The sequence below is a fragment of the Cricetulus griseus genome, chromosome X (genome assembly GCF_003668045.3).
Source record: "Cricetulus griseus strain 17A/GY chromosome X, alternate assembly CriGri-PICRH-1.0, whole genome shotgun sequence".
In the NCBI taxonomy this organism is placed as follows: Eukaryota; Metazoa; Chordata; class Mammalia; order Rodentia; family Cricetidae; genus Cricetulus; species Cricetulus griseus.
Window position 1 is genome coordinate 44,943,043 of NC_048604.1, and position 11,181 is coordinate 44,954,223.

An 11,181-nucleotide genomic window follows, 5' to 3' on the forward strand; every position below is an offset into this window, starting at 1 on the left:
ATTGGTTGTCATTTTTAAGTGGCATGGATGTTTCTTTGCAGCTTTTAATGTCATGTCTTAGCATACTATCCATGGTTCCATCAGATTACATTTTACATCTAATACATCTTAGAGAATATATTTTCTTGTTATTATCTGTTTTGGAGTCTAAATGCCTTTTGTGATTAAAGTTTAATTTTCATGTAGAATCAGGAAATTTTCTGCTTTAATTTCTGTACAAGTGCCACACGCTAACCAATTGCACCACTGGAGTTCCATCTGCTTTAATTTCTATGACTGTTTTCTGCATCTTGAGTTTTTATCTCACCTCATTTTTCTGCCTGTAGATATATTTTATCTTGTGGTTATACTCCAGAAATGTGTGCTCAAGATTGCTTATTTTTTCTTTACTTATGTATAAATGTGAAAATTTCTTCAACTTTTCTGAAAACCTTAATACTCTTAATTTTGATTAATATAGTTTATTGGTAATACTTCCTAAGGGTTTTTATTGATTTAATTGAGTTTTTAATTTTCAGAATTTCAGTTTGCTTTCTTTCAAAATCCTTATGATTTTCTTATCTTTGTTACCCACTTCTCTGTACATGTTCTGAGTTGATTTCATCACTTCATTCTTATGTGTGAAACTCCTTGAACTTTTCTCAGATATACTTTCAAAGTATTTGTCCAGCATTTTAAACACTTCTGCAATTTTTTTGGATAGTGCATTTGAGGAGATATTTTCATTTGCTTTGCTTTTTATATTTTTTAAATATTTTTTGTTGTGATTTCTATATCATTTTGGAAGGGTATGTCTTCAAGTTTAACTTTGTCATAGGGTATAGCCATCTGTGGAGGGCTCCATCTCAAATCCCAAAATGAAAGAAGAAACCACTGTAAAAGCTAAACTATATATAGAAGTACACCCAGAAAGCATTAAAGGCAACTACTGTTACCTAACAACTATGAAACAGATACAGAAACAATGTACAGTAAACTATTAAGTTAAAATGTAATTTGGGTAAAATTAGGATTTATGTGAATTTTGTTTTTATTTTAGGTAGTTAGCAGTAGTATTGCTTATGCCCTTTTCAGAATTCCCTATTGTGATTTTACTCTCCTCCTTCCTTCTGTATTTATCTTCCTAATACCTTTCTTTTTTAATACTCCACATGTGTTTAATTCTTGTCTTGTTTGTCACATTCTACTGTTTGCACATTCAATGATTCTGTCACACAGCACTTCTGACAGTAGATGGGAGTTATCTTAAAACAACAGCACAATAGGATTTCCTAGACATCATAGGTCATGTTCTCTTTGTACACCATGTCACTACCACAACAGTCATAAAATTCTGAGTTTTCTAATGACCAAACTACTGTATGTTCTTTTTTCCCATTAATTTATTTTTTACATTCCTATCCCAATTCCCCCTCCCTCTTCTCCTCCAGCTCCCTCCCATTCCCCCCACCTCCCATCTGCTCCTCAGAGAGGGTAAGGCCTCCCCTAGGAAGTCTACTACGTCTGTCCCATCATCTTGTTAAGGCAGGATCAAGGCACCTCTCCATCCGACCCCCCCCCACTCCCTTTTGTCTGGACTGAGCAAGGTATCTCTCCATATAGAATGGGCTCCACTAAGTCAGTTTGTGCATTAGAGTGAAATCTTGGACCCACTGCCAGTAGCCTCATATATTGTCCCAGTCGCACCATTGTCACCTATATTAAGGGACACCTATATTAATTTGGTCTTATGCAGGTTCCTCATTTGTCAGACATGAGTCAGTGATTTCTTACTAGCTCAGGCCAGCTAATTCTATGGGTTTCCTCATCTTGGTCTTGATTTCTTTGTTCAAATTATCTCTCCTCCCTCATTTTGGTTGTACTCCTGGAGCTTGACCCAATGGTTAGTTGTGGATTTCTTCATCTGCTTCTGTCTGTTTCTGGGGTTGTAGATTGTAGGCTGGGTATCTTTTGCTTTATGTCTGGTATCCACTTACTAGTGAGTACATACTATATTTGACTTTCTGGTTCTGGGTTACCTCACTCAGGATGTTTTTTTTTTTCTTAGTTCCACCCATTTGCCTGCAGATTTCAAGATGTTACTGTTTTTTTTTTCTGCTGAATAGTACTCCATTGTGTAAATGTGCCACATTTTCTTTATGCATTCTTCAGTTGAGGAGCATCTAGGATCTGGTTACTACAAATAATGCTGCTATGAACATAGTTGATCAAATGTCCTTGTGGTGTGAATGTGCCCCAAAGTAGTATTGCAGGGTCTTGAGGTAGGTTGATCCCCAAATTTCTGAGAAACTGCCATACTGATTTCCAAAGCAGCTGTACAAGTTTGCACTCCCACCAACAGTGGAGGAGTGTTCCCCTTTCTCCACATCCTCTCCAGCATAAGCTGTCATTGGTGTTTTTGATTTTAGCCATTCTGGCAGGAGCAAGATGGTATCTCAGAGTTGTTTTGATTTGCATTTCCCTGATGGCTAGGGATGTTGAGCATTTCCTTAAGTGGTTTTCAGCCATTTGAGAATTCTCTGTTTAGCTCTGTACCCCATTTTGAAATTGGATTATTTGATAGTTTGATGTCTAGCTTCTTGAGTTTATTGTATATTTTGGAGATCAGCCCTCTGTCAGATGTGGGGTTGGTGATGACCTTTTCCCATTCTGTTGGCTGTCGTTTTGTCTTATTGATGGTGTTTTCTGCCTTACAGATTCTTTTCAGTTTCAGGAGGTCCCATTTATTAATTGTCGATCCCAATGTCTGTGCTACTGGTGTTATATTCAGGAAGTACTCTCCTGTGCCAATGCTTTCAAGGCTGCCCTCCACTTTCTCTTCTAATAGGTTCAGTTTAGCTGGATTTATGTTGAGGTCTTTGATCATTTAGACCTGAGTTTTTTGCATGGTGATAGATATGGATCTATTTGCATTCTTCTACATGTTGACATATGGTTATACCAGTGCCACTTGTTGAATATACTTTCTTTTTCCATTTTATATTTTTAGCTTCTTTGTCAAAAATTAGGTGTCCATAGGTGTGTGGGTTGGTATCAGGGTCTTCTATTTGATCCCATTGATTCATCTGTCTGTTTTTATGCCAATACCAAGCTACTTTTATCATTATAGCTCTATAGTAGAGCTTGAAGTCAGGGATAGTGATGCCCCCAGATGATCTTTTATTGTACAGGATTGTTTTTTGCCTGCTTTTCTTAAATTATCCTGTTTATCTTTTGCCTCTGGGCTTTATCTTTCTCTATTCTGTATACCTTTCTTTGCTTCTTACTCCATAGCTTGCTGGGTGGCTGGGTGGCTGGCCCCTCATGTCTTCTCTCTTCTCCTTTTTTCTCACTCCTCCCTCTTCTCTCCTCCTATTTATTCTCTCTGCATGCCAGCCCTGCCTAGCTTTTCTCTTGCCTAGCTATTGTCCATTTGGCTCTTTATTAGACCAATCAGGTGCTTTAGACAGGCAAAGTAACACAGCTTGCAGAGTTAAACAAATGCATCATAAATGAATGCAACACATCTTTGCATCATTAAACAAATGTTCCATAGCAAAAACAAGTGTAACATATCTTAAACTATTATTCCACAACATATGCTACTATAGAAGTCTAACTGTACTTATATTTTGAGTATGTGAAATATTATTATTCAGATAATCCAATATAAAACTGTGTATTTGAAAAAGCACCACTCTTTCTTACCATGTTATCCTTTCCAATTTCTTTCCCATCCTTCACTGAAGGAATAACATATCCTTCAATTTTTGCTCTAGTATCACTTATGTTTATTTTGCACAAATGAAAGGTAGCATGTTTTCTTACATTGCTTTCTTGCATGAGAGATAGCTTAGGGTGCACATTTCTGTTTTCCATTTAATAGTATTTCTTTTTATTGAACATAGATTTTTTTCCATATACTGTATTCTGATTATAGTTTCCCCTTCCCCAACTCCTCCCACCTTCTCATTAACCCAAATCTCTACCTTTTCTATCTCTCTCTCATTAGAAAAGAAATATCTAAAAGATTAACAAAATGATATAAACTAAAATAGAATAATAGAATAAAAACAAACCAGCAAAGGACATTACAAACAAACAAAAAGAAAAGCAAAATAAGCACAAGAGGTGCACACATTCCCACAGAGAGAATGCCCATTAATAAACAAAATCTGAAATGTAGTCGGACTTCCTTTGCACCACCAGCTCCCAAATAATAACATGGAAATTTCGCATTAATTCTGAAAGTTTAGCCTTAGCTTACGCTTGTCCTCAACTAGCTCTCAAAACTTAAAATAACTTGTTTGTATTAATCTGTGTTCTGCCACATGGCTCATTACCTCTCCTCCATACTGTATGTCTTATTTCTCCATGTCTCACTGGCAAATTCTGACTCTCTTCTTCCCAGAGTTCCTATCTCTACACAGAAGTTCTGCATATCCTTTCCTGCCTAGCTCTTGGCCATTCTGCTCTTTATGAAACCAAACAGAAGATTCCTTGGTAGAGACACATGTTTACAGTCTACAAAAAGATTATACCACAACACTGAAACCACACTATATAAGCAAAAGACCTGTAAGGTTAAAAATATACCCCAGAAAATGCATTATTAGACAAAACACCCTCCAAAAATACCATTGAGTTCATTTTGTGTTAACCATCTACTGCTAAGCATAGAGCTTGTATATCCAGGGAGACTCTTGGAGAGAGCTAGTTTTTCTTTGCAAGAAGTTACCAGTTAGTGATAGCTTCTGAGTTAGGGATGGGGGCTTGTGTCCACTTCTGCAGGCCCTGTGCATGTTGCCAATCTCTCTGACTTCATAAGGGTATCATTCCTGTTGAGTCTAGAAGGCCTTGTTTCCTTGGAGTCTTCCATCCTCAGTAGCTCTTATAATCTTTTTGTCTACTCTTCTGGAGTGTTCCCTGAGCTATGATAGGAAGAATTTAATAGAGATATCCCATTTAGGACTGAGTGTTCCCAGCTAATAGCATTTCTTGAAATGTCTGCCTAACATTTCTTAAGAGATTTTTATTGTTCTCTTTTACACTTACATCAGACACATTTAAATTTCTATACCATACTGTTTTTAATCCACCTCTGTGCAGAGTTTTTAATTGCTCATGTCTTTAAATTATATATAATGCTTCAGTGAATATCCTTGGAGACATATATATATGTGTGTGTGTGTGTGTGTGTGTGTGTGTGTGTGTGTGTGTGTACACATACATATACACATATTTCTGTATTTGTAGAAGTAGATCTTTGTAGGATGTTTAGATTTTATTCCTCGAAGTTTCACTAATAGAACACAATCACTTTATAATTTGCCTATATGTTACCAAAGACTGTGCCATAGCTCAGTGTCACTTTAATGTACTGCATACATGTAATTGTCATTAAATTTTGCCATTTGTTAGTTCGTGTTTTTCTTCATTTTATGCCTTTATTGGTCCTTTGTTCCTCAGTTTTTAAATTTTTTATATAAGAAGTATAGTTTCCATTTGACTGGGATGTTTTACTACTACATCATTTTAATCTCTAAGTTCCCTTTAGAAATGCTTGCATTTGATATTTTTAAATCCTTTGCTTTTCATTTGGTCAGATTACTTATTGCTTCCTTTCATTACCTCTATAATTTGAGTGACATTTAGAAATCTCTTCCCTATAGTAAGCTTAAAGAAGACCTGTCATGTGTTCTTCAAGAAACTGTGTGATTCAAATTTTTGCTTAAATCTTCAACTAAATTTTTAGTTACTTTATAGATGGATTATTTCATGAATCTACTTTAAGTTTTTTTTCTAAAAGTCATACTCTGTACATTGCATGCCTGTCTTTCCTCTAGTGGTTTCTCCGCATCACGTTTGGTTTTTTAATTTTAATTATGTTTTTTGTGTATTTTTTTTGCCCGCCTATATATCTGTGTAGCACATTTGTGCAATACCCATAGTAGCCAACAGAGGGCATCAGATTCCCCTGGAAGTGGGGTTAAGGATGGTTTTCAGGATTCAATCTGTGCCCTCTGGAAGATAAGCCAGTGTTCTTAACTGCCAAGCCATCATTTCAGCCCACTGCCTTCATGAAGCACTAATGTTCATCAGTGTTGACCGTTTCTAGGTTTTCTAACCCATTGCAACAGGCTATTTGTCTATTCTTACAGGCATCTTAGTGACAAAATGATATAATTTCAGACATTCTCTAAAAAGTTTTCATTTTCTTGGTATGGTATCAGGAATCCCTTCTCAAGTGTCTTCCTTCTCTCTTCTTAGCTATTCTTGTGTACTGTTTCATATATGAACTTTACTATCAGGCTGTCTAACTCAGTAAAATGTAGATATTTTTGAAATTCTATTAAATTTATACATCAACTTAGGTAGAATTTTTTTAATGTTGACTTTGTCACGAAAACATCAAATTTAAATGGCATTGATCCACTACCCTTATAATGAAATCCGGAGTCCTTATTCAATCATATCAGACACATCCACAACTGAATTTTGAACCAAAATACCGAAATATTTAGAGATAGTCCTAGGAACATGGTGACCTTGTAATGGAGAACAAACAGAAATTTCTTGAATACATTTCACTAACATTTGTAACAGTGTGTGGAGTCAGCTGCTTTGCTTCTTGAGACTGCCCAGTCCCTTTCTTTCAAGACTGACTTTTTCTTCATACAATAGAAAGTTCTTCACAAATAGGATTACTTAAACTCTCTTGCACCTTGAGCATGAACGAACGTTGTATCCCTGAGATTGAAATCCCGGAAGCCTCAAGAACTTCCTTGTTCTTAACTATGATAATTTTATCTTAGTCATCAAGTTATTTTATCCAAGGACAATGCTGTAATATGTACCAGATGCTGTAGCAATGTACCGTATTAGGTAGGTGGTAAGCAACAACCATTTTGTTTTCTGATGGTTTCAATGTATTGGCTTGGAATTTTCCTTTATTTTGCTTATTCATGTGATACTACATTGTTTTAGACGCTAATTTAATTATGCTATTTTCTGTTTGTCAGTGTCATACATGTCTTTTAGAGGGTTTTGTTGTTGTTCCAGCAGTAGAAGAAAAACTTTGAAGCTTTCTGACTCTTTTATGTGTTAGAAGATCTTTAATGTCCCCTCATTTTCTTTCTTTTCCTTTAACAAATTTCTTTTCCATTAACAAATTTCTTGAATGTTTGCCCTATCCCCATCAATTTATTTTTCCGCAGAGTCTGTGTGTTTCAGAGATTGCAGTTTTAAACCCTCCATATTGCTTATTTGATTCTTATTTGATATTCATTATTTGTAATACACCTTAATGAGACTCATTGTGGTATGTACTTACCCATCTCTAGCTTGCATGAATCATATCCCAACTGTGTTTAGCCAACCGAACCCCTGTGGCACTGATCTCAAACCCTAGAAGTGAGTATTCCATTGTGAGATTGAGTATTTCTTAATTTCCACATGTGAGACAGCATACATCTTTGAATTGAACATTTTTGAAGTCTTTTCCCTAAACTGTCTGGCATTGTTTTGATTTTATGTCTTCTTTTTCATCTTTAGCCTTTATTCATGAATAGTTTTCCAAATATGCTTAATTTCAGCTTTAAGTTCTTAACCATCTTCCTTCATGTGTGTCTTGTGCAGTTTTGGTGTCTTCATCTGCCACAAATATGGTGATGGAAGTGAGACAAATCAAGGGCTATAATGTCATTTCTTTTTCACTTTAATCACAATTAATTTGATGTTTTAATATTTTCTATTGTGCCACTTCTATGTAGATTTATCTTTTTCTTCATCATAACTTACATACTACTGAGGGAAAATACTGGAAGTCATGTAGCCGAGTGTCCAAAATTGTTTCCTTCCTACTTACTACCCATTTCTAATGGCATTTTATCACAGACATACTATATATACATGGGAAGGGGAATAGTCACACACACACACACACACACACACACACACACACACACACACACACACACACACTCACACCCCTTTATCCACTCACAGGTCAATTTCTAATCTGTGTCTAGATATTACTAGTATCTAGTGCTGGCTAACTGATTCATTTATTCTTTAAATATTTTCTACTTTGCTAGCACTGGTTGCAAAGAAGGCACTTGTGTGTTTTCCCAGAACTTCTAAATATTTCTCCTTCTGATTCAGGTTCACAAAGATGGATGCAAATAACCCAAAGAAACTGTTGGATCTTGCTGTACAGAGTCTGCTGAGCCATGAGTCTGCAGCACTCCAAGCTCTGGAGGATATTCCAAGAGATCTTTTTATTCCACTGTTCATTGCTGCCTTCGATGGTGGGCATAAGGATATCTTGAGTGAGATTGTGAAAGTTTGGCCCTTTTACTGTCTCCATATTGGGCCATTAATTGTACAGGAGCCTCAACATGAACTACTGAAAGCCATGATTGAGAATTTTCCTGTATGTCCTCCAAAGAACTCTGCTTCTCGGTAAGACTTTATAATAGAGACATGGTAAGACACGAGAGGTTTAAACCACAGCCTGCTACTTTTCCCAGAAATAACTAGTGAATGCTGAAGATTTATGTGTGAGGCTGTTGTCCCTTACTTGGTAACACATTAAAGACTGATGTCTTCAGTGTTCGTTATGAAATCTGTTATTGAAGGTTCTATTGGGTTTATACAACAGGCGTTTCGTAAGAGAAAGGAACTTTAAGACTGGAGGGGATTTAAGGTGTTTAAAGGATGGAAAAAGTAAAGGAGGTTGAATTTTCATGGGAAAGATTTGTTGCTAGTTAGTACAAGGAGTACCAGCTGTGGAGAAAAGGATTTGTTCCTATATGTCATCATTAATCCTGCTGAGTTTCATTATCATTTGCTATTTCTCAGATACTCTGTCTCCTCTTACCCCTACAGGACACCTAAACTGAGGATCTTAGATTTAAGGCAAGACACCGACTGTAGGACCACATGCCCTGAAATCAGCATCAAATCACCTTTCTGTTTTTATTCCTGTACTTATTCTGATCACTCTATTGCAAAAATAGAAGAACAGATTTGTTTTGAAAATTCAGGATCCATGATTCAGTCACCTAGGCCTGTAGAATTATTAGTGGATCTTTCCCTCGATGGCTCCTTAATGGAGAAGGAATTTTTGATTTTGCTCATGAATAAAATTAAGGAGAGTTCAGGGTCTTTGCACATATGCTGTCGAGATTTGCAAGTTGATAAATTGTGTGGCTGTAAATGCACCCTGAACTTTCTTGATCTCAAATGTGTTGATCAGTTTTCAGTTGATAGGGGTTCGCTGAGTGATATTACCAGCGTCCTGTCTCGGATGGCCCACTTAGAGAGCCTTAGTCTGTTTAAAGTCACTTTTAGATCTCTGAGTGGGAAAGTCTTTAAAAAATTCCTTGGTCACTTACGGCGTATGGAAAGCCTTAAGGAACTCAACTTGTCTTCATTCTATCTGAAAAACAATCTGGACAGAGTGCTCAGGTAAGAGTTTGGGGCTGGTCTCTGGGTTTCCTGGGAAGCCTGTTGAGGCAGGAAAGAAAGCACTTTTGGTATTCCTAAGTTCCTCAAAAACTTTCATGCTTTCCACTTTGTCACTTCTGGGAATTTGAAACTGAAGAAAGAATTACACTAAGTGGCCAACAATGTACAGATAAGTGGAGAAGTATAAAGGTGAACAAAACACTAACTCTCTAGATATGAGGAGTAAGAGGAATTGAGATAGGAGAAGACTTTTTTTGTTATAGCACTGATGCACATAATCATAGATGCCCTTAGTTCACAATGTCAGATCACTTTGCTAATCTGTAATCTCCAAGGTATAGGCCATGAAAGTAGAGGTTGGTATTTAGGGACTGGCCAGGGAATTTTCAGTTGCCTGCTCATTCTGATACCTCTCTACTAAAAAGGTTAGCTGAAATTTACAATGGATAATATTGCAAGTATCAAGTACATTAGTTTTTTCTCTTAATATTTCTTAAAAATCATTTATTATACTGTATACATTCTTCAGATTAAAAGAATTGTATCTCAGTGTGGAAACAAAACTTTCAGCCACATGTGGTGGCACATGATCTTAATTTTAGCACTCAGGAGACTAAGAACGGGTAGATTCTGTGAGTTTAAAGCCAATATGGTCTCCATAGTGAGTTTCAGGACAGCCAGGACTACACAGTAAGATTTTGTCTAAAAAAATTTCTCAGAGTTACAAAAATATGAAGTGAAATAAAAGCACACATTAACACCCACTTATAATGCATGTGAAAAATAGTTTATTCTAGATGGAAAGGCAAACTTTTCCTCACTCAATCCTCATTCTTCGGTTTTTTTTTTTTGTTGTTGTTGTTGTTGTTTTCTCCCTACAGAGTCCTGCCACCTGTTTTGGATTTCTTGTATCTGCCATTCTGTGATCTTTCATACCGAGACTTCAGATTTCTGGCCCAGTGTCCTCAGGCCTCCCGCCTAAAGCTGTTGAATCTCAGTAACAATGCAATGTATTGGGATGATTTTGAGCCCTTTAATGCTCTTCTGGGGAATCTCTCTGATACTCTTCAGCATCTAGAGATAAATCATTGCCTTATAGGTGATTCTGCAATGTCATCTCTTATCCCTGCCCTAATTCGGTGTACTCATCTCCGTGTCCTGGGCTTTGCTTCTAACCCCATCACAATGCCTGTGCTTGCGAATGTAATGAATAGTTTAACAACCTTGAAGAAACTAAAAATTGTGATTTATCCTATCCCTGTACATTGCTATGAACGATGGCATTTTCAGGGCAGTTTAGACCGAAGGAAGCTTGCTATTGTACAACTACAACTGAAGGCAATGCTACAGATTGCAGAAAGGAATGACATGAACTGGATCACTTACACAGAGTAAATTTCACAGTCCAACACAGTTTCAACCTGATAAGTACTATTTAAGTACTTAAATGCTATTTTCTGGACCCATACACTCAATATATAAGATTCTTACATTGAAGGAACTTACACTTAGGGAATTACACTTAGGGAATATAGGTATGTAACTGATTCCTACACAGAATAATTTAGAAAATGGAGGACTTTGAGAGTTCCTGACACTCTTTTGTCTAGCATTGATATATTTCATTTTACTGACCACAGTGATGTGTATATAATACAGGATGATCAAATCCTAATTTTCTATGTCTCTACCAATACTGTTTGGTTCACTTGTTGGTACATCACACAAATC

The 11,181-nt window shown here is 36.5% G+C and overlaps 1 protein-coding gene across 1 annotated transcript; it reads left to right on the forward strand.

The window, feature by feature from the left end:
* Positions 1-8,152: 8,152 nt before the first annotated feature.
* Positions 8,153-10,845, forward strand: LOC100772599 (melanoma antigen preferentially expressed in tumors-like). Its single transcript, XM_027433025.1, has 3 exons — positions 8,153-8,442; positions 8,869-9,450; positions 10,332-10,845. Exons 1-3 carry the CDS (start codon positions 8,153-8,155, stop codon positions 10,843-10,845), a joined length of 1,386 nt encoding a protein of 461 aa, XP_027288826.1.
* Positions 10,846-11,181: the final 336 nt, after the last annotated feature.

What these genes read in the sequence shown, in the direction of transcription:
- LOC100772599 (XM_027433025.1), top strand. Translation starts at nt 8,153, where the DNA reads ATGGATGCAAATAACCCAAAGAAACTGTTGGATCTTGCTGTACAGAGT. An exon ending in CCAAAGAACTCTGCTTCTCG is followed by an intron (nt 8,443 to 8,868) that starts GTAAGACTTTAT and finishes TTACCCCTACAG; the next exon opens with GACACCTAAACTGAGGATCT. An exon ending in AATCTGGACAGAGTGCTCAG is followed by an intron (nt 9,451 to 10,331) that starts GTAAGAGTTTGG and finishes TTCTCCCTACAG; the next exon opens with AGTCCTGCCACCTGTTTTGG.